The 24206-nt window shown below is 36.4% G+C and overlaps 1 protein-coding gene across 1 annotated transcript in view; it reads left to right on the top strand.

Moving 5' to 3' along the window:
- Positions 1-24206, top strand: part of CNKSR2 (connector enhancer of kinase suppressor of Ras 2) — a 281300-nt gene that overhangs the window by 54588 nt on the left and 202506 nt on the right. Inside the window, exons 2-3 of the mRNA XM_052663048.1 lie at positions 5484-5647; positions 15007-15209. Of these exons, the coding sequence (XP_052519008.1) occupies positions 5484-5647; positions 15007-15209 (367 nt within the window). The remainder of the gene's footprint in view (positions 1-5483; positions 5648-15006; positions 15210-24206) is intronic.

Here is a 24206-nt window from a genome sequence, read left to right as displayed (position 1 = left end):
TGAAAGTGAAAGAGGAAAGTGAAAAAGCTGCCTTAAAACTCAACATTTGGAAAAGTAAGATCATTGCATCAGGTCTCATTGCTTCATGGCATATAGACATGGAAACAATGGAAACAGTGATAGACTTTATTTTCTTGGGCTCCAAAATCACTGCAGATGGTGACTTCAGCTGTGAAATTAAAGGACACTTGCTCCTTGGAAGAAAAGCTAAAGCTATGACCAACCTAGACAGCATATTAGAACAGAGACATTATTTTACTGACAAAGGTCTGCCTAGTCAAAGCACTGGTTTTTCCAGTAGTCATGTATGGATGTGAGAGTTGGACAATAAAGAAAACTAAGTGCCAAAGAATTGATGCTTTTGAACGGTGGTGTTGGAGAAGACTCTTGAGAGGCCCTTGGACTGCAAGGAGATCCAACCAGTCCATCCTAAAGGAAATCAGTCCTGAATATTCATTGGAAGGACTGATGCTGAAGCTCCAGTACTTTGACAACCTGATGTGAAGAACTGACTTATTAGAAAAGACCCTGATGCTGGGAAAGCTTGAAGGCAGAAGAAGGGAACAACAGAAAATGATGGTTCGATGGCATCAATGACTCGATAGACATGAGTTTGAGCAAGCTCCCAGAGTTGGTGATGGATAGGGAAGCCTGATGTGCTACAATCCATGGGGTTGCAAAGAGTTGGATGCAACTGAACTGAAGACAACATTAAATTTTTAGAGAAAGAACTTGGCTTTGGGGAGAAAAGTAGAAATGGTGGTGGTCCCTATGGTGGATCTTGGCCGTCTAAGAAGTCTTCTAGAGACCACAGTCACTGAGTGGTTTTCTACTGCATCACTCTATACATCCTATATTATATAAGCTTCTTAGAATTCTGTTTATAATCTCTCAGCTCTGCCAGCTAGCAAGGTGAAGGGGACTTTTCAAAGGTAGTTAAATGCATGAATGCACACTGCCCCAAAGTTAGTTCAGTTCAGTTCAGTTCAGTCGCTCAGTCATGTCTGACTCTACGAACCCATGAATCGCACCACGCCAGGCCTCCCTGTCCATCACCAACTCCCGGAGTTCATTCAAACGCATGTCCATCGAGTTGGTGATGCCATCCAGCCATCTCATCCTCTGTCATCCCCTTTTCCTCCTGCCCCCAGTCCCTCCCGGCATCTGGATCTTTTCCAGTGAGTCAACTCTTTGCATGAGGTGGCCAAAGTATTGGAGTTTCAGTTTAGCATCAGTCCTTCCAATGAACACCCAGGACTGATCTCCTATAGGATGGACTGGTTGGATCTCCTTGCAGTCCAAGGGACTCTCAAAAGTTCTCCAACACCACAGTTCAAAAGCATCAATTCTTTGACGCTCAGCTTTCCTCAGAGTACAACTCTCACATCCATACATGACCACTGGAAAAACAATAGCCTTGACTAGACAGACCTTTGTTGGCAAAGTAATGTCTCTGCTTTTTAATATGCTTTCTAGGTTGGTCATAACTTTACTCCCGAGGAGTAAGCGTCTTTTAACTTCATGGCTGCAGTCACCATCTGCAGTGATTTTGGAGCCCCCCCAAAATAAAGTCTGACACTGTTTCCACTGTTTCCGCATCTATTTGCCATGAAGTGATGGGACCAGATGCCATGATCTTCGTTTTCTGAATGTTGAGCTTTAAGCCAACTTTTTCACTCTCCTCTTTCACTTTCATCAAGAGGCTTTTTAGTTCCTCTTCTCTTTCTGCCATAAGGGTGGTGTCATCTGCATATCTGAGGTTATTGATGTTTCTCCTGGCAGTCTTGATTCCAGCTTGTGCTTCTTCCAGCCCAGCATTTCTCTGCATGTAAGAGAACTTATATGTACTCTGCATATAAGTTGAATAAGCAGGGTGACAATATACAGCCTTGACATACTCTTTTTCCTATTTGGAACCAGTCTGTTATTCCATGTCCAGTTTGAACTGTTGCTTCCTGACCTGCATGTAGGTTTCTCAAGAGGCAGGTCAGGTGGTCTGATATTCCCATCTCTTTCAGAATTTTCCACAGTTTATTGTGATCCACACAGTCAAAGGCTTTGGTATAGTCAATAGAGCAGAAATAGATGTTTTTCTGGAACTCTCTTGCTTTTTCCATGATCCAGCGGATGTTGGCAATTTGATCTCTGGTTCCTCTGCTATTTCTAAAACCAGCTCGAACATCTGGAAATTGACGGTTCATGTACTGCTGAAGCCTGGCTTGGAGAATTTTGAGCATTACTTTACTAGTGTGTGAGATGAGTGCAATTGTGCGGTAGTTTGAGCATTCTTTAACATTGCCTTTCTTTTGGGTTGGAATGAAAACTGACCTTTTCCAGTCTGTAGGTACTTAATAATAGTTGCTGAAAGGAATGCTGGAAACATTATTCCCTGGTCTGGGTCTTTTATATCAGTCACTATGATAAAATGATATGAGAAGGAAATTTTTTCTGTAATAATTTTAGTAGTTTCCAAGTAATAAATTAAATTATATTCCAAAATTAATGTATTGCCTGTAGTTCATTTATAATATTTCTTATTTTATTTTTTTAAAATTTTCAGAATAAAATTGATATTGGTGGCATTACAGTTGTATAAGTTTTAATATGTGTATATTTTGCATTACCATATCACAGTTGGGGCACAAAACAGTTTCATCACTCAAAAAATCTCACAGTTTCACTCCAAAATCTCCCTCTTGCTGCTTTATAGTGATGGTCTCTTCATATACTCAGTATCTGGCAACTACTGACATGTTTTCTGCTGCAATAGTTTCATCATTTTCACTGTGTAATATAAATGGAATCTTGCATTAAGCTCTTTCATATCGGTCATTTTTACTCAACGTAATACTCTTGAGCTCCATTCAAGTTATTGTGTATGTCAATTGTTCTTTTTTAATTGCTAAGCAGTATTCCATGGCATGGATGCTCCACTGTTTGTTATTCTTGTTCACAGTATGTCCCATTTGTTAAATAAGATATTGCCTAACTTTTGTTGCAATTTAGAATTATTTAGTGGCATAAAGGGTTTTGAAGAAAACTTTTTCTTAGTTTTTTGGTTGAATAAAATTAAATTTGAATAGAGGAAAAAACAGAGCAAAGAGTAAATACGCCTTTACTTACAAATTAAGAGTGATGGCCAGCTTATCTCTGAAGTAAATCAAGAATTTAACATGGCTATATCATCTCACTGGATGAGATGGCTATAACATCTCCTGTAATGTGAAGTCAAGTGGGCCTTAGAAAGGATCACTATGAACAAAACTAGTGAAGGTGATGGAATTCCAGTTGAGCTATTTCAAATCGTGAAAGATGATGCTGTGAAAGTGCTGCACTCAATATGCCAGCAAATTTGGAAATCTCAGCAGTGGCCACAGGACTAGAAAAGGTCAGTTTTCATTCCAATCCCAAAGAAAGGCAATGCCAAAGAATGCTCAAACTACCACACAATTGCACTCATCCCATACGCTACTAAAGTAATGCTCAAAATTCTCCAAGCCAGGCTTCAGCAATACATGAACCGTGAACTCCCTGATGTTCAAGCTGGTTTTAGAAAGGCAGAGGAACCAGAGATCAAATTGGCAACATCTGCTGGATCATTGAAAAAGCAAGAGAGCTCATCTATTTCTGCTTTATTGACTATGCCATAGCCTTTGACTGTGTGGGTGAACTCTGGGATTTGGTGATGGACAGGGAGGCCTGGTGTGCTGCAGTTCATGGCGTCGCAAAGAGTCGGACATGACTGAGCGACTGAACTGAACTGAACTGATATCATCTCACAACTATATGAGAATTGTCAAAAGAAAATTTGAACTGCATAGGTTCTAGAGCGAAATCATGTGTCTAGATTTATTAGATATTCTAGGTATCTGTAAAGTACCCTATATATTGATGTAGTTTGATTAGTTTTCCAGTGATTAGAATACAGTATTTAGTTTTTATACTGGGATAGGAGGTGGTGCCATTCACTGAGACAGTGATTACAGGAGACTCCTCTGGAGGGGAAAATGAGAAGTTGTGTTGTGGATGTGTTACAAAATATAGATATGTAGGTTTGGCATTCATGAGAGAAATCTGAAATGGATGTTTAAGATCTCAGATGGAAGTTGAAGACATGGATGTAGATGAAATTCTTCAGTTAGAATGTAATGAGTGAGAGGTAAGGCAAGTAGGAAGGGGTCTCTGGAGTGCAGAGCAACAATATTTTAGGACAGTTGAAGAAAGCTTCCTGAAAGGGAACTGACAACAAAAAGGAAAGAGAACCAAGAAAGAGCAATGTACACATACCAGTAGAGGGTGAAAGAAAGAGTAGATAGTATAGAGAGAGTACAGGGCAACTCAACTTACTTTAAGAAATTTTGAAATTTAGTGAAGACATGTGTGACCTGGTATACTAGACTACTGTACCAGGAACCAGGTAGCTTTTAGGAGTATCTATTCTTCTTTCAATGGCTACATAATTTCTGTTATGGAACTTTGCTTCCCTTTGCAAAGTTTTTCTAATCTTGTTTTTGTTTTCTCTTCTTATAATATCTGCTCCATCATAATTTCAGCTGAGTTGTAGCCCATTATTACCTTTGATTTCCCACCTTGACATATAATCAAGACCTTTTAGATATTGAGAATTGCCTCACTTTCTTGTTATTTCTTACTCAAAAATCTTATTAGTCCAGTTCAGCATTTATATCAAGTCGTTTCATAGGTTATTGAAGCCACTCAATCTGTAGCCTGGCCAATCACTTATTGAAGTGCCCTGAGTAATCTTGAAAACCATATACATTGTGGATTTCTGCTTTTGGATCTGTAAATTGTAAATGATGGTAGATTAAAGAGTGCATTATAGGTGAGGAAATAAATGTGTAAGGGGTTTGGCTTTGAAGGGAATAACAGACTAGTGGGAAACACAGCATCAAGGAAACCAAGGAAAGAATTTTGTTTTATTTTGTTTTTTAAGGCGACAGAGGTTTGAATATAGAAGTCAATAAAAAAGAAATGGTTTACTTCAACATTTAATTTTTTAATTGTTGAAGTAGTGTTAGGTGGCAGAGGAAGATTGAATACCCTTGTATTGAAACAAGAATACCTCTCCCTCAGCAATGGAATTAAAGAAGAAAGGAGGAGGGGGTGGAGATAAATTTGGAAGTAGGGGAATATGCCCATTAACACGTTTTGTGAAACAGGCCGCAAAGAGAATGCTGAGAAGAGAGGTAAAGATTTCCAGTAATTGCTGAGGAAAATTCAAATAGAAATCTAACAGCTAAGGATAGGAGGAAGTGATTATCCCCCCCTGCCCCCTGCCCCCAGTGAAGCCCATGTATAGGTTGAGAAAAGGTGGATGACTGAACTAGTCCAGAGCTGAAATGGACTCAATTTGTGACTTGGTAGTAGTTAATGCTTGCTTTATTTTAAAAATTTGTTTGGTTCCACTGGGGTTTTTTTTGTTGTTGTTTTTCATTCTGGTCTTCAATATGTTTCTTCTGCAGGTCTTGATGACTGTTTGCAACAGTATATCAAGAATTTCGAGAGGGAGAAGATCAGTGGGGACCAGCTGCTGCGTATCACACATCAGGAACTAGAGGATCTGGGAGTCAGCCGCATCGGCCATCAGGAGCTGATTTTGGAAGCGGTTGACCTTCTGTGTGCACTGGTAAGAGCATCATGGAACTGGTGGGAAGGGAAACTTTGCTTTTTCTCCCTGTTTTCTTTCCTTTTAAAATTTTTTCCTAAAATTTTTTTTGTTTCTTTTTCTCCTTCTCTTTACAAAAATAATTTCAATGCAAGAAGAAAAATAAATCACCTAATTATCAGTCAACTGGATTAGTATTTTCCTCCTTCATTGTATATGATGTGTTATGCCATGCCACGTTACAAATTAAGGAGGCTTATTAACTCAATTTGTGGCATTTTATCTAGCTACTTGAAAAACTAAGAGCTCACCAAGGGAGTTTTTGCAGCAGCACTTGGGATGTACAGTTGCATACAATCATTTATAAAGTTCATTTCCTTCTAAAAGTTTGATTTAGTATCCCAAATGTTAAAGTAATCCTATTTTAGAAAAAATCATCCTTAAAGTAATCAATTATTTTAGTGTTCTTTGTATGTATTTCAATGAATATTGAATATTTTATTTATGTCTGCTTATGTATGCTATAAGAGCAGTGCCTAGTCAAGGCAAGAGAAATCAATATCAAAATAATCCTGCAAGATTTTGATAGTACATTAGATATTCTGAGAAGAATATAGATTTTTTGCCTCCTGTGTTAGCTAAAATGACACTAGCATGATTGGGGCTAGAACTACAATGAGAAAGAACATGAGTCTTGTAATATAATAATATGGGACTGAAATCTGACTCAGTCAGTGAATGACATTTGTGGGCAAATCATTTCACCATTGCCTTAGTTCTTTTATTTAAAAGAGATATTTTATTTAATCAAGAGATATTTTATTAAAAAAAAAAAGAGTTTCCTTGGTGGCTCAGCCACTAAAGAATCTACTGCAATGTGGGAGACCTGGATTGTAACCCTGAGTTGGGAAGATCCCCTAGAGAAGGGGATAACTACCCATTCCATTATTCTTGCCTGGAGAATTCCATGGACGAAAGAGCCTGGTGGGCTACAGTCCATGGGATGCAAAGAGTCAGACATGACTGAGCAACTAACACTTTATGGGCTTCCCACGTGGTGCTAGTGATAAAGAACCTCCCTGCCAATGCAGGAGATGTAAGAGACTCACATTTGATCCCTGAGTCGGGTAGATCCCCTGGAGGAGGGCATGGCAAACCACTCCAGTATTCTTGCCTGGAGAATCCCATGGACAGAGGAGCCTGGTGGGCTACATACAGTCCATGGGATCGCACAGAGTCAGACGTGACTGAAGCAACTTAGTGCAATATCAGCTACCTCTTGGTGGTGGTGTGAAAATGAGATAGTGTTTGAATAGTTCCTAATTCACTGCCTGGCACTCAGTCAACATTCAATAAGTTGTCGCTATTATTAAGATGATGATTAATAATAAATGTGTGATTCAAGCATCCATATCCTCAGCACTGTATGTCAAATGTAAGATCTAGTTCCTGCCATCTTGAAAAGTCTAGTGGAGGGAGAGTGACATACAAAGCATAATATAATCAAATTACTAAAATAAAAGCATGAGCTAAATATTAAGGGACACAGAAATTTTAACTAAGATAAATGGGTTCATATTGCAAAAGATGTCATCTTTAACAGCCTACTGGAATATGAGCTTGTGTTTAAGACGTGGAGAAACAGAGGGAAGTAATTTCCAGGTAGATAAAACAGCACATACACAGTCACACAGAATAAAGAGCCTGCCTGGTATGTATGAAAAATGGTAAGCTGTTTTCCCACCACAAATAATTGGAAAGCAGTGGGCATAAAGTTAGACTCTAAAAGATAGATCAGACTGTAGAGTACCTAATATCCTGGTAAGAGATTTGTAGTTCTTAGTCTGGGCACTAGAGAACCATGCAAGAATGATCAAATACTTGCTTTAAAAAGGTAACTGATGGTAGTGAAAAGGGTGGACTGGACTGGACTGAAGATGGGGGAACAATTAGGAAATGTTTAAAATAATCCACTTAGGCTATGAGAATGGCTTGAACTGTGGATGTGCAATAGGAATAGAATATACTGGTAAATAGGAGGAGTGAGTGACATAAAGGAAGCTGAGAAAGATTCCATCCTTTTAGCTGCAGAGACAGAGTAGATTTTACAGTAATGAAGATAGGCAATAGCAGCACAAATAGATTTAGGTGGGAATATAAATTGAGTTTTATATTTGTTGAATTTGAGGCATCTCTGGTTTATCCAGAAAGAGAGACTCCATCAGACAATTTAATTTATGAATTTGGAGCTGAGAAGTGACTGAAGACAGAGATTTGGGAGTCTCAGAGACATAGGGATTGAATCCACAGAGAGAGAGAGAGATCATTCAGGGAAGGTTTATAGACTTCAAAACCTGACACTCCATCTGGGAAGGAGGAAGGGGAGGGGAGGGGAGGCTGGAGAGGAGTGGTCAAAGAAGCATAAAGACAACTATGAAAGAGTGGTCACAAAAGCAATGGGAACTATTATTTCCATTAAGGAACATTAATAATGTCATCAAATTTCACAAAAAGCCAATAGAATAAGCAAAGAAAAAAGAACTGACTGAAAATATTTTTTAAAGAATCTAAAACCAGATTGGTTGAATAGTACCTCCCACTTACACATTTCAGTCTTAACGTTAATTGTCCTTTCATCAGAGACATTCCCTGATCACTCACTCTCTCACCCTGACCGGGTCTAAAATCATCCCCTCACTGTTGTTCTCTTTCTTAATCCTCATCTCATTTTGTAATTACATATTTATATGTTTTTTTTTAGTTTAGTATGTTTCTTCTGCTAGACTATAAGCTATATGGGAAAAGTGACATTGCTTATTAAACACCTAATATGTAGCACAAATGCCTGGCAATAGTAAATGCTGAATAAACATTTTTTTGAAAGTGGTGATGAAAGAGACTTGACATATTTTTCACATGATAATTTAGAGATCCTCTTGTTTCCTTATTCCTGAGATAAGAAAATTAACTCAGACCAGAACACACACTTGCACTAATCAGATCGCAGAAATCATGCCTGAAATAAAAGCTAGTACTCAGGGTTAGGTAAGAGTCCACAGTGTTTTTGCATATTGGTTTCCATATCTGAGTCAGAATGGTCATAAAGGTATCATCTAAGTGACTCAGAGACAGTAATCTGACCTAGCAGTCGCCTATCTATAACAGTAAAGTTGAGCATGTTAGAGCTTGAAATCTAGAGTGTATGTGTCATAAGCAGGTCTTCTCATAAATGAACCATTCACATGCTGAGCTCCACTCTGCCACTTTGAATAAGAGAATGAGATTGGTAATTATGAAACTACCTACAGATTGTCTAGACCTGTAGACTTTGGAGTTTGGCCCATGATAAACTCTGCTGACCTCGACTTACTTAAAATGATGGTATTGGAGATATAAACCACTGCCATGCAGTTCTGATTAAGCACTCTAGTGTTGCATCATTTTCTTGGGGAAAAAAATGAAAACATTAAATTCATTCTTTCTATGTTTCTTCTTCAAAGAGGTCAAATGTTAAACTTCATTTTCACTGCTTCCTAATGGCTATACATCAGCAGCTTAAAGTGGACATAGCTTACACTTTATGCAGTAGATGTTTTCCAGTAAATATAAAGCAAATATTTGAGCAATGAATCCTGATTTATTTCTCCGTGCCATTATAAAATCAGAAAGTGAGAGCCCTCCAGCAAGCTGAGTTGATTGCAACAGCAGTTGTGCTGTTGGGAATGGGGAAAAAAATCTGTAATGTCTCTACTGACTCTTCTACTTTTTCCTACATCTATTGTATTTATTTCTTCTTTTAACAATTATATATTCATGCTCATACAGTGCTACCACAGGGAATACAAAGATGAAAAAGGCATAGTCTGTGCTCTTAAAATGTCTATAGTCCAGTAAAGAAGACAAGAGTAGTTAAAAGATAATATAGATTTAAAACAAAACAAAAAAAAATCCCAGGGGAAAGCAGAATTAGATGATAAACACTACTGAGGGATCCAGGAAATGTAAGTGGGATCTGCATTGGGACTTGCAGGATAAGTAGGTGTTTGCCAGATAAAAACGTTGGAGAAAAGTTATCTAGGCAGAAAAATATGCATAAAGACAGAATTGTGAAAGAGCTTGGGGTGTTCAGAGAAAAGGAAGAATTTTGATTTAGCTGCTGAAGTGTGGGAAGTGATGGGAAGAACGGCACCTTGCACTTTGTATCACATTATAAATCTTTGCTTTGGTTTTTTGGTCCTCAGTGTGCTTTCTGCCTAGTGCTTAACACATAGAGGATATTAAATGAATGCTATCTTACTGAATGAAGTTCTCTACCATTCTCCAGAGAACTGTATAATTTTTTTCTCTTGCCAATACAGTCTCTGACTCTGAAATATAAGGAAGACACAGTTCAGTTCAGTTCAGTCGCTCAGTGGTGTCCGACTCTTTGGGACCCCGTAAATCGCAGCAAGCCAGGCCTCCCTGTCCATCACCAACTCCCAGAGTTCACTCAGACTCATGTCCATCGAGTCAGTGATGCCATCCAGCCATCTCATCCTCTGTCTTCCCCTTCTCCTGCCCCCAATCCCTCTCAGCATCAGAGTCTTTTCCAGTGAGTCAACTCTTCGCATGAGGTGGCCAAAATACTGGAATTTCAGCTTTAGCATCATTCCTTCCAAAGAAATCCCAGGGCCGATCTCCTTCAGAATGGACTGGTTGGACCTCCTTGCAGTCCAAGGGACTCTCAAGAGTCTTCTCCAACACCACAGTTCAAAAGCATCAATTCTTCGGTGCTCAGGTTACCAAATTTCATTGTTTCATTTAAGCAATGGATATTTTTCTGCCTTGTTTTAAAATTAGTCCTGATGGGAAATAAATGTCATGGAAGCTAATGAAAATCAAAAGTATATTTAGTAACTTGTTCATTTATGCAACATAGGTTTATTAAGCTCCATCTATATACTGTTTGTAAGGACTTCCCTGGTGGCTCAGATGATAAAGCGTCTGTCTACAGTGTGGGAGACCTGGGTTCGATCCCTGGGTTGGGAAGATCCCTGGAGAAGGAAATGGCAATCCACTCCAGTACAATTGCCTGGAAAATCCCATGGACAGAGGAGCCTGGTAGGCTACAGTCCATGGGGTCATAAAAAGTTGGACACGACTGAGCGACTTCACTTTCACTTTCATATACTGTTTGTACAATGTTATCTTAGAAAGAAATAAGCTTTTCATGATTTGGAATTATATTAACTCTTTCAAGCTGTTATGCTATCATTTGGTGTGCTTCAATAGAGAGCATCTTGTATTAACTAAAATAATAGAGCATATATATAGTTTAATGTATAGTCCTCAATTTATGTTCTGACAATACAACTTTTATTGAGAAGTATAAGTGAATCATTTATGACAGGATAAGAACAGTTTTCATTTCATTCTTCATGTACTTTTCATGTAATAGATATTTTGTGAAAAATTTGATGTCACTTACTAGGATTTGTTTCTTTGCAGCATAATTGCTTAGTTCATTCATCGCAAAATAATTTATTTCTGAAAATATTTGTTAAAGCAATCCTTTTAGGACTCACTTGTATTTATAAAGTATTATAAAACCTAAACATGTATTACATGATGAATTCAGGTTAAGAGCTCTGAAGAAAATAGCATTGACATTGTAAAATGTATTATAATAATATTTTCAGTTAAGTGTGTAGTGAGAATTTGCCACTAGTAGGGTATAGCCAACTTGACTTCCTAAAATGTTTTCTTTCTTTCATGTGCTTTTCCATGCATATAGTTGAGAGAACAGTAGAAACTTAGCACCAGTTCTTTAAGACTAGACTGGCTATGTTGAATCCTTGTGGAGTCACACCTGATTCCTGGCATGAATGTTGTCGGCCACATAGGTAACATAGGATAAAGAAAATAGCAAAGTACATTTCATGTCCAAGCTTTTGTTTAATTGACTTAGTCCTTTCTATACCAATAGTTATGCCTAGTTGTCCCATGAGTATCCAGTAAAAGCAAGCCTGCAGTGAATAAACCTGCATTTTAAAAAAGTCAGGACAGTAACTCTCACCTGCATACCTTTGGCCAAAACAAAGAGGCAGTTCTTTTACTTCTTGCTTCTTTACATGGTAGGCTGGGGAGTGTGATTTACTGGTGACTTCGTGAGTCAGAGCAAACCATCCATTTTCACGAAGGAAAAGGCAAAATGGTATCTGTGTTGTCAGTACTTGATTTTGAGCTACTTAGAATTGAGTTCTGTGATGATAAAAATTAACTTGCAGGATCAACTAACCCACCTCTTTTGTTAAAATAGTATCACATAGACAGTGTTATATACAGATAAGCTGCTAAACTATTTTTATAGTCCTCTAGAATTTCTAAAATGCTTTTGAATTATTGGTTTAACTAGTAATAGTTCAACTAGTTAAATTTGTTAACTAGAATAAGTTTTAAGAATTTCCTTCTCCATCTTCTACTATGCATATTTTGTCTATTCTCACTACTGGGTTACTCTGTTGCCCACATTTTTTACCTGAATTTCCTTCATAAAGGGTATTTCTTTAGTAGGCTTCCAACTTAGAAGACCTCTGTATCTTACCAGATTTTGTCCAGAAGATTTTTGGATTATCTTAATTCTTGAGCTGTATTTTTTTTTAATGTAATACTATCTTAAAGTTTGAAAGCCTCAAAGTAGTTTTACTTTGCCTTCAGATTTTTATTTATGAGAGAATCTGTATTCTTTTAAAATCATTTTTACCATTTCTAATAAAATATTTGAGATGATTATATATAAGGAGATAGTTTAAATGGACCTTTTGTGGGCACTAATGGCTATAGCGTTCAAGTTATGTTACCAGATTGATTAGGTTCCTCATTAATAAACTACTTAAATTTGAGCTTCTCTGAGCAAATGCAAATATTTTCTTATTAAAATGATTAATATACAGAAATGAAAAAAGCAGACACTGTTGTATTTCAGGGAAAATGCTTTAACACAGAAAAAACTTCTGAAAATACTTTCAAGTACTTCAGAAGTTGCATTTTAAGTTTAGTTGATATAATTTTTTATTTAGTCATTAGAGTATCTCTTCTAAGAGGATTTTCTTCATAACATACAGACATGCCGGATAAAATCTCCTAAATGTCTCACAGATAATTCATGCTCAGATGCAATAGAATTTGAATGGAATGTTGTTTTATTTGTGTAAACCAAACTTTTTAACTTGACAAGACTATTGCAGTTCAAATTTAGCAGTGAATATATAATATATATTGTGTGTTTTTTAAAAATCTATGGCTCTAAAACAGTTCTTTTAGTAAAACTATGAATTTTCAGCAAAGAACAGTCAGATTTTTATCATTATTAAATCTTTAGTGGTAACATACATAAGTTGGTATTAATGTTTATGCATCCAAATCCTCTCCCCTACTCCCTTTTTTATTTCTTTCCTTAAATTACCATAGAAAAAAATAAACCTAAATTTCATATAAACTCGCTGCTAAGTCGCTTCAGTCGTGTCCAACTCTGTGCAACCCGATAGACGGCAGCCCACCAGGCTCCCCCGTCCCTGGGATTCTCCAGGCAAGAACACTGGAGTGGATTGCCATTTCCTTCTCCAATGCATGAAAGTGAAAAGTGAAAGGGAAGTCGCTCAGTCGTGTCTTACTCCTAGCAACCCCATGGACTGCAGCCTACCAGGCTCCTCCGTCCATGGGATTTTCCAGGCAAGAGTACTGGAGTGGGTTGCCATTGTCTTCTCATATAAACTTAGGTACGCAATAATTGTTGACTTGATAATAGAGCTAAATCTGTCGTTACATTTGCTTCCCTTTTTCATTTTGCCTTTACTTTCTTCCATTTTGCTTCATTTGTTTCTCCTACCCTGCTTGAACAGAAACAGATTAGTGGTGCAAAGGAGTGGGTATAGAGGTATTCTCTCATAGGTGGCCTGGTAACTTATAGTCCCATTCTGATTTCTGTCTGCTCTAAGCTCTGAGCTCTTTAAAGCAAATCAAAAAGTCTCCCTCACTTTACTTAACTGTAAAAGGAAAGGCTAAATCAAAGTTAGAATTTGTTTGGGCCTCAGAGACTATCTAACATTCTTCGACTTTCATAATTTTCTATAAGTTAATAATACTTTTAATTTTACATATGAAAATAATGTATATGTTGCCAAGTAGTTTGATCAAGGTCATCCTCTGATCAGGTTAACTGGCCTTTCTTAGAAGTGTTTTATAACTCACAATTACCTGTTTTAAACTTTAGTTGTAACTTGGGAAATCTTTCACTGAAGTTTATTTGAGAGGATCCTACAATATGTCCCTATTGAATATGGTTTAAAAAGATTATTTGTATTTATTCATAAAAATCTTTCTTGGAATAGTTTAGAGATGAAACATTTAGGGTGAGATACTGTATATTACTGTGGGCTCCCCAGGTGGTGCTAGTGATAAAGAACCCGCCTGACAATGCAGGAGACATAAGAGATGCTGGTTTGATCCCTGGGTCGGGAAGATTCCTTGGAAGAGGGCATGGCAACTCCCTCCAGTAGTCTTGCCTGGAGAATCCCATGGACAGAGCCTGATGGGCTAGAGTTCATAGGGTCACAAAGAGTCAGACACGACTGAAGTGACTTAGCACACATGCACTGTATATTTCTAGAAATTAAAAACTGAGACCAAGGAAAAGAAGAACAATTATACTTACAAAAAAATCATTGATTTCTTTAGATGTGATTCATACTTGACTGAGCTAATGCAACCATGACAAAATTAAAAGTTTAGTTTTAAAATTTGTATTATAAAAAGGAGAAAGTGTATTGGTTCCCCTGAGGATGCAGAGGTTTACTATGTATACCATATCATAAAAGAAACTTCCTATGTGAGTCATTATGAAGAGGACACAGAAGGATAGTTATATTGTATATGATGTATTTTATTGTTGGGTTGTACTTACTTTGTTCATTTTGGGGAAACAGAATTTTTCCTAGTGCCTACTTTCATGACTGTATGTATGCTAATAGAATAGATAATCAAAAATAATTGTTGATAATAAAGAATTTCACAAGTAAATGAACTTAGGTTTGCTTAAAAAAGAAACTGCTTATGAGTCCTTATAATTTTTCTGTCTTGGGTGCCTTAGTTCCAAGATGCAATGCCCTCATCTCTCCATGTTCATGTTAGTACTTACAGATTTTATTGTGATTTGTTTATCTGATATTTCCTCAAATCCTCATTTGACTATGAATTCTGCCAGGCCAGGAATCCTATCTTAGTCATATTTAACTCTTAATACTTGTCCCATTGTCTGTACATATAGTAAAGTACTCAGTAAATGTTGACTGAATAAAATATTGATTTTAAGTATATTTGTTTTTTCTCTTTTCATACTTCAGAATTATGGCTTGGAAACAGAAAATCTAAAAACTCTTTCTCACAAGTTGAATGCATCTGCCAAAAATCTACAGAACTTTATAACAGGGAGGAGAAGGAGTGGCCATTATGATGGGAGAACCAGTCGAAAATTGCCAAATGACTTTCTGACTTCAGTTGTGGATCTGATTGGAGCAGCCAAGAGTCTGCTTGCTTGGTTGGACAGGTAAAATCTTTTACATGTTTCATAAGTTATCCTCTTCAGACATCAGTTTGAATATAACATTATTTCATTTTCTTGTGAAAAGATTGTTTATTGATAAATTGATAAGTAGAGGAATACTAAGTAAAAAAATGTCTAATTATGATTTACCACAATATAGGCATTGTGATACTAATTATTTGCAAGATTTTATATTCAACTGAGTAGCTAATCAGTCATTAGTTCCTGACAGTTTTAAAATACATTTGCTGCTTTATAAGCAAAATCATTTTTGGCTGTCACAAGATTTGTAATACTGCCTTGCTTTGTCTCTTGATTTTCTGTGTGCTTTTCATTCATTGGTCGTGTTTAAAGAAGCAAACATCAAGATTGTATTTATTGTTTTAAATGGGTAATTAGACACTGACATTTTCATAGCATGCATTGTATCATTACGTTTGCTTTATCCATTCTATATTATTATTCACATTGCACAGTCAATTTTGGATATTACAGACGCAATTTTGGTCCTTTTTTTGCTAGTTTAGTTAAATTCACTTGTTTTGAACATATAAAATAACATAAAAGTTTTCATACTATAAAATGAAAAAGATTAGGTTAAAATTATATATGTGATTAAGCATTTTAATTGTGAAACATTACAAGTATTAAAACTAAAGTTTTCATTTTTGAAAATTTTTTGTGACGGACATAAGAATGTTAGTTGTTCAAACTCTTAGTGACCCCATGGACTATAGTCCACTAGGATGTGAACTATGCTATAATGGTTAAATAATCAAAAAAATATTTTGTCTGAGAAACTCTGATATGTAGAAGTTTACTAGAATCTTTTCTTGAATAAATGTCAGTAGAATTTCCATACATGTACAGATATATATGAGCTTCCCTGGTGACTCAGTGGTAAAGAATCCACCTGCCAATGCAGGAGACTCAAGAGACGTGGGTTTGATCCTGGGTTTAGGAAGATCCCTTAAAGAAGGAAATGGTAACCCACTCTAGTGTTCTTGCTTGGAAAATTCCATGGATAGAGGAGCCCAGCTAGCTGCAGTCCATGGGGTCACAAAGAGTCAGACAAGATTTAGCGACTTACCACACATGCACATATATACATATATACACAGTGACCCTTGAATAGTATGGGTTTGGAGTGCATGGGTCTACTTATATATAGTTATTTGTTTGTTTCAATCAATATGCATTACATTACTACACGTCATAATCGTCCATTGAATGAGTCTGCGAATATGGGCTGAGTATAAAGTTACACATGAATTTTCAACTGTGCAGCGTTGGGACTCCTAACCCTCTTGTTGTTTGAAGTTCAACTGTATTATATTTTTTCCTTTTTAAAAAATATAATACTTTATATTAAAAACAAAGTATTTTTATGTCTAAGGTAAAAGTTAAGATAATTTTACTTATTTCTATAATTTCTAAATTTATATATATATATATTACTAATAATATATAACAAAGTTGAAAGTGTTAGTCACTAGTTGTGTCCGACTCTTTGCAGCCCCATGGACTGGAGCCCACCAGGTTTCTCTGTGCATGGAATTCTCTAGGCAAGAATATTGGAGTGGGTTGCCATTCCCTTCTCCAAACATATAACATGATAATACTAAATCCAGATCTGAACAGTAGGCTGTATATTGTTAGCTTTTTGGATAATTAATTGGTAGACAGCATATTTCTCTTATGACACCATTAAATTCATTAAATTGTTTAACCCACATTTATCAATTGTATGAATTGTCATTTTAAACAGATTCTACAAGTTGTATAATGATCAATTAGTAAATATATTTAAACTATAGCTTATCCTTAAGTAATGTAATATACTTGTTTCAAGAAGCTTCTCAGTAATTGGGAAACTTATAGAAAATATATTCGGTTTTTAGTTATATCCTCTTTTATCACCTATCCTATATTATAAATTTGCTCAGCCTTTATATTTTATTCGGTAAATTTCATTTTCTTTTTACACTAGTACATATGAAATGAATAAATAGAATAATTAGAGAATGTGTTTACTTCTTAATGGCAGGTAATGTTTATAAAGTCACATAATGGCTTCTAGAACATTATATAATAATTTCTGAGATTTCATTGTATTATATAATTTATTATGGTTGCATTATTTGTATCATCTAAGACCACATCCTTAGTAAATGCTAGTTTATCTGCAAACATACATGAGCATACACACACATACATAGTAATTGATACAATCAGTGGTGTTTTGTGTTGTTTCATAGGTAAAGAAAATGTGAGAAAAAGCCTGAAGGAAATAATTTAATTCATCTGTTAGGCTTCCATTGCTGCAAAGGTCCTCATAATCCTTATTTTGAATTATATCATACTACAGTGATAATTAAATCAAAGGCCATTTAACATTTTGGCCATAAAAATGAAATAATATACTTTGAAGAAACAAAGAGACAACTTTGTGATAATCTTAAAAATCTTCTGACTAGACTATAAATTGAAAAAAGAAACTGAAGATTCAGTTTGAAGATTCTTCTAAGGAAAGTTCAGCTCCAGGCTGACTTACCTATAATGATTATGCTTTAACAGATTAAGTTTTAAAAAGGAAAGAAGAAGAACGAAAATAATTCTTTGTCATTTTAAGGCAGCTGGTCTTCATGCTGAAGGCATATAGGGAGCTGTTTAGGATCACTGTTGTTTTTAGACCTGTGAATTTGGATGATGCCTTGGGCTATAGTGTTGGGAAATATTAGGTGAAGAATAAGGCTAAAAGAAGGGAAACCAGTTAAGAGGTTGTTTTAGGAGTATTTGTTCCTTGTTACCTGCCCAGGGGTTAGTTCCAGGACTCCTCAGATACCAAAATTCGAGGATTCTTAAGTCCCTTATATAAAATGACTTACTATTTGTATAAAACCTATGCACATCCTCCTTTATGTTTTAAATCATTGGTAGATTACTTACAATACCTAATACATGCTATGTACATAATTGCCCTTGTGCAACAAACTCAAATTTTACTCTTTTGAGCTCTCTGCAATCTTTTTTTCCAAAATATTTTGAATCAAGTTTGGCTGCACCCATAGATATGGAACTTGCCAATATGGAGTGCCAACTCTAATCATGCTACTGCTACTATTGGTGATTCTGATGCTACCAGCCACATTCACTTAAAGAAAACCTAGAAGAGTTGTCTTCATTTTGCAGATAGGAAAAATACAACATTCAGAAGCAAAAGTTAAGTTCAAAACCAAATAGGAAGTAAGTGGTGGAGCCAGGATTCATTCCAGGCATCTGACCAGAGTTGATTCTCTGAGCTGCTATTGACTGAGATATTTAATTGGAGAAGTAGGAGTGGGGATAGAAGAATATTAGAAATAGATATAGAGACTAAGGAAAAGGGAGACATATAGGGTGAATAAAGGTATCTGACTTGCCACATCTAGTGGATGGTGAAGCCATTATCAAAATAGGAGGAACGAGTTATGGTGGAGGACAAGTACTGAGTGTTGGCCATGATTGTGAAAAGTTCTTTAGAATATTGCTGCTCAGAAAAGATACATGGTGGATAGAGATTTGAGAATCATTAAAATATGAGTGGTAGTTAAAGTCCTAAATATATTAATATGGACTTCCCTGGTGGCTCAGACAGTAAAACGTCTGTCTACAATGCGGGAGACCCGGGTTCGAGCCCTGGGTTGGGAAGATCCCCTGGAGAAGGAAATGGCAATCCACTCCAGTACTGTTGCCTGGAGAATCCCATGGACAGAGGAGCCTGGTAGGCTACAGTCTATGGGGTCGCAAAGAGTCGGACACGACTGAGCGACTTCAGTCAGTCAGTCAGTCAGTCATGGTGGTGTAAGGAGATTTTTGCACAAGCTGGAATCAAGATTGACGGGAGAAATATCAGTAACCTCAGATATGCAGATGGCACTACCCTTATGGCAGAAAGTGAAGAGGAACTAAAAAGCCTCTTGATGAAAGTGAAAGAGGAGAGTGAAAATGTTGGCTTAAAGCTCAACATTTAGAAAACGAAGATCGTGGCATCTGGTCCCATCACCTCGTGGGCAGTGGATGGGGAAACAGTGGAAACAGTGTCAGACTTTATTTTTTTAGGCTCCAAAATCATGGCAGATGGCGATTGCAGCCATGAAATTAAAAGACGCTTACTCCTTGGAAGGAAAGTTATGACCAACCTAGATAGCATATTCATAAGCAGCGATATTACTTTGCCAACAAAGGTCCATCTAGTCAATGCTATGGTTTTCCAGCGGTCATGTATGGATGTGAGAGTTGGACTGTGAAGAAAGCTGAGCGCCGAAGAATTGATGCGTTTGAACTGTGGTGTTGGAGAAGACTCTTGAGAGTCCCTTGGACTGCAAGGAGATCCAACCAGTCCATTCTGAAGGAGATCAGCCCTGGGATTTCTTTGGAAGGAATGATGCTAAAGCTGAAACTCCAGTACTTTGGCCACCTCATGTGAAGAGTTGACTCATTGGAAAAGATCCTGATGCTGGGAGGGATTGGGGACAGGAGGAGAAGGGGACGACAGAGGATGAGAGGCTGGATGGCATCACCAACTCAGTGGATGTGAGTCTGAGTGAACTCCGGGAGTTGGTGATGGACAGGGAGGCCTGGCGTGCTGCAATTCATGGGGTCACAAAGAGTCGGACGTGACTGAGCGACTGAACTGAACTGAAGGAGATTTTTAGAATGAATTCCTCTTTTCCTGTTCTATTTGTTTTCCATAACACTTAAACCCTTCTAACACGCTATATAATTTGCCTATGTGTTAGTCTTGTTTTTATCTGACAACTCTATACATGATGTATGCTTCAAGAGAGCAGGGATTTTCATCTGCTTTGTTCACTGCAGTCACAGTTATCTGGAAGAGTTCTTGGCCTATAGTAGGTACTCAGTGAAGTTTTTTGAGTGAACGAAGCGAACTGAGATAATGAATGACTGCTACAGACCACCACCAACTGAAGTTCAGCTTATGGGGAAAAAATAAGAAGGTATAACCAGAGACTCCATAGGCTAGAATTTGTTGAGAGTGGTGTCATGGGAGCAAAAGGAGGAAAGAGTTTTTTTGGTATATTTGGGGAGAGGGAGTGCTGATATTTTTGTATTTTTCCTAACTTTATAGAGATACAAGTGATATATAACATTGTGTAAGTTTAAGCTGTACAATGTGATGATTTGATACACATATGTATTGCAAAATGCTTACCACAATAAGATTAGTTAATATAATTTATAAACTCACATAATTACCTTTTTTGTGTATGTGGTGAGAACATTTAAGATGGGAATAAAGAGTTTTAGGGAAAAAGTGAAGTGGTCGATAAAGTCGAATGCTGCTGACAGTTTAGGCAGGGTAAGACTGAAAGTATGTGGTAAATTAGGGAATCAGGATATATCTTACAAGCAACAGTTTAGTCTTTTTATTTAGAATTAATGAAAACTGGAATTCATAGGTTGATTGTGAGTTAAATGTAAGTGATAACTCTGAAGAAATTTTTCTGTGAAATGGTTAGTAGTTCAGGATAGTTTTGCATAATATCAGACTTTGACTTTTCGTAGACTCAAGTCTTTGAGGAAAGTCAAATGATGAGTGCTAGAAGGAAATGGCAACCCACTCCAGTATTCTTGCCTGGGAAATCCTGTGGATAGAGGAGCCTGGTGGGCTGTAGTCCATGGGGTCACAAAAGAGTCAGACATGATGTAGCAACTAAACAACTTCTTCTAAGCAACTAAACAACTTCTGTATTTGGAAACTTGACTTTGCCTCTTCCATTGCCATAAAAGTAAAGTGAAAAGTGAAAGTCGCTCAGTCACATCCAACTCTTTGAGACCCCATGGATAATAGCCTGCCAGACTCCTCTGTCTGTGGAATTCTTCAGGCAAGAACACTGCAGTGGATAGCATTTCCCTTCTTCATGGGATCTTCCCAATCCAGAGATCAAACCCAGGTCTCCCGCATTGTAGGTAGATTCTTCACCATCTGAGCCACCAAGGAAGCCCAATATAAATTTCGAAAGGTCCCAAAGTCGAATATAAATGTAATAGGATTTTATCTGTAACTGTGCCAGGTAAAATATTTACACTGTTTGTTTTCCTGACAAGTAGCCCAGGAAAGTTTTTCTGACTTTCATTAAAGATTGTTAACAGATATGTATTTAGGTTATATTTTTATTCCTTTCAAAGAAAAAATGTCTTCTAGGTAGTAGCTAAAGCACAACACAACACTCCACATGCCCTCTTGTTTCAGTGTATCCTACAAACCACACCGAAAGCTAGACACATTAATCAACACTAGAAAAGCCAAAAGAGCGGTATTCTCCATGACTGCTGTTGTGAATCCCTGCCAAAACTCATCATGAAATAGTATAAAAGACCAAGGGGCTAATAAGAAAGAGATGAGTTTCACTTCTGCCTCTGGCCCTGGGTAATACTGAACCTTAACCTCTGCTTTTCTTTTTAGAATAAGGATGTAAGATCTGGAGAATTAGAAGTTCTGTTATAAGCACTAATATTCCGTAAATATTTGACCTTGTTCACCAAAGTGATATGAAAAATACATTCATTTTATTTCCCTTTACATAATTTGAAAGAACAAAATACTAACAAAATTTGTTAGTGATTTGTAAAATCATGATTTAACTATCTCTTCTCTGATTAAATTTAGTTCATATTAAGTTCTAGACCCAAACTGATCTGTTTTTGTGCTTTCTTTATATAAGTTAAGAATGTATATTGTCTTTTTTATTTTTGTTTTGAAGAATTTAGAGCTTAAGTACTTAATTATAAAAGTTCCATAGAAATTATATTGACTTGTCATTGTAGATTAATTTGGAAGGTTTGAAATGGTCACTGCAATCAAATACTGCCAAGCATTGGACTTTAAACTTGGTTTATTCCTCTGATATATATAATGCTCTGGTTGAAAAATAAATTCTGTCAGTTGAGTATGGTTATTTTGATGCTAAGCAACTGGCTTAATTTTTAAAATTTGACTTTTGGCATTACACCTGTTTTACATTTTGGGGGGAACTTTCATGCACAGCAATATGATGACTTTATTGCAATTTTGATTTTATGTCACTTGAAGGAGAAGAAAGGAAAAGAAAAATAGGAAAAAAATCTTTAATTTAGTTCCATATTGAACTAGATGCTTTGCAAGTATTGACTCATTGAGTTCTCACAGAACAGGTATCATTATCACCATTTTACATATGAAACATGAAGTAACTTGCCTAAAGTTTTTCACGAGTGTGAAAATTATCATTTGAATCTATGTTTGTTGTAATACAAAAGCCCTTCTTGTTTCACTTTTATCTTGTTCCTTTGTTATACTACATTTCCTTTTGAATGTGGACTGATTCTTCAGAATTTTGAGGAAGTAATTCTTTGGAATGCAGCATATATAAACATAGATTTGTACTTGGGTGTTTCTCTTCAAATGCTAAAGAAGAATACCACTTTTCCGTTTCTGGCCTTGACACTTCAAATTGCTTTGTAGAATTTTATTTCTAGAAAGTTTATTTCTCATTCTACTTTAAAGACATCAATGAGATATATTTTAATATCACTGAAAGAATGCTTGGGGAAATGTTTACAAATCACAAAACCCGCAATTTCAGTGGAGCTTCTATTTAAATAATATTTAAAATGTTTGAAATAAACAACACTTATTTAAAAAAACCAGCTCCTAACATTTCTTAAATAAAATCTAAGGCTAACAAAATCCTTTTTTTTCCTTCTTATTTTAAATATCAACGAATGAAACAACAGACTTTCCCAGAGGAAAAGCCTCAGATAGGAATCACAGTTGGTTAATATCTTTATTGTTTATTTTCAATTCATGGTTTACTTGTCTATTTTTAACGTACATCCTGCTATTTTTCACACCTCATCTTTCTTGCAGTTTTTTATGGCTTTGCCAAAATGAATCTATACTTTGAGTTGTTTTTTCTTTTTTTTTTTTTTTAACAAGTTGCTCAGTCGTGTCTGACTCTTTGCAATCCCATGGACTACATAGTCCATGGAATTCTCCAGGCTAGAATACTGGAGTGGGTAGCCTTTCTCTTCTCCAGGGGATCTTCTCAACCCAGGGATTGAACCCAGGTCTCCCGCATTGCAGGCAGACTCTTTACCAGCTGAGCCACAAGGGAACAAATCAATTTATGTTCCATGTTGTGCCATAACCTGATTAAAAATGTTCAAAAGTATTATTTATAGAAAAAGTTTATTTTACTATTTATAGTGAAAGTTTAATCTTTTCTCTCATTTTTAGCATTAATACCTATTTCTAATTGTTTCTACATTTTAGGACCATTCTGTTTTAAAGGGATCAATGAGATATCTTTATATCATTGAAAACCTTTTAAATATTTAAGGCATAAAGGTTGGGATGCTAAGGAAAGAAATGTATTTTTTGAGATCTTTTCCTTTATCTAAGAAAGTGGTTGAACTAATTTCTTCTTTCATGATAAGGAAATATAGGACAAAAGTCATTTCTAGACCAGGGAAGAATTATAGAGGCAGAGAAAACTACCCCAAACACTACTAGATGCTTGTTGTTTGGTCGTATTTCCTCTTGTGTGCTCACTGCTCCCACTTGGCACCTCTTGTTCCAGAAATGAGCAGTGATGTTAGCAAGGCTGCTGTTCACAGACTGCCCCTCAGGCTCAGCAATGTCAACCTGAGAAATATTAAGGCCTTTCAGATTTCCTGATTAACTCTTAGCTTTTCTTATTAGCTTCTAATTTGTTTAGGATTTCTGAAACATTAATAACCTTTCCATAAATGCTTTTGTTTGAAAAGAATGTACAACAAATAAGTTTTCTATAGTATCAATAACTTTTTCGTTAGAAGTATAAGCATTATATTATCCATAAGATTTGAGGATAGTTGCATATTTTAAGATCTAAATAGGATAGTTCCTGTAATGGCCATTTATTAATGAGCCAAGTATTTTATCTTTTTTAAAAAACTTTTAACTTTTGGCATCGA

This window comes from Budorcas taxicolor, chromosome X (genome assembly GCF_023091745.1).
Source record: "Budorcas taxicolor isolate Tak-1 chromosome X, Takin1.1, whole genome shotgun sequence".
Classification (NCBI taxonomy): domain Eukaryota; kingdom Metazoa; phylum Chordata; class Mammalia; order Artiodactyla; family Bovidae; genus Budorcas; species Budorcas taxicolor.
Note: the sequence above shows the minus strand (reverse complement) of the source record. Positions and strands in the feature narration are given on the sequence as shown.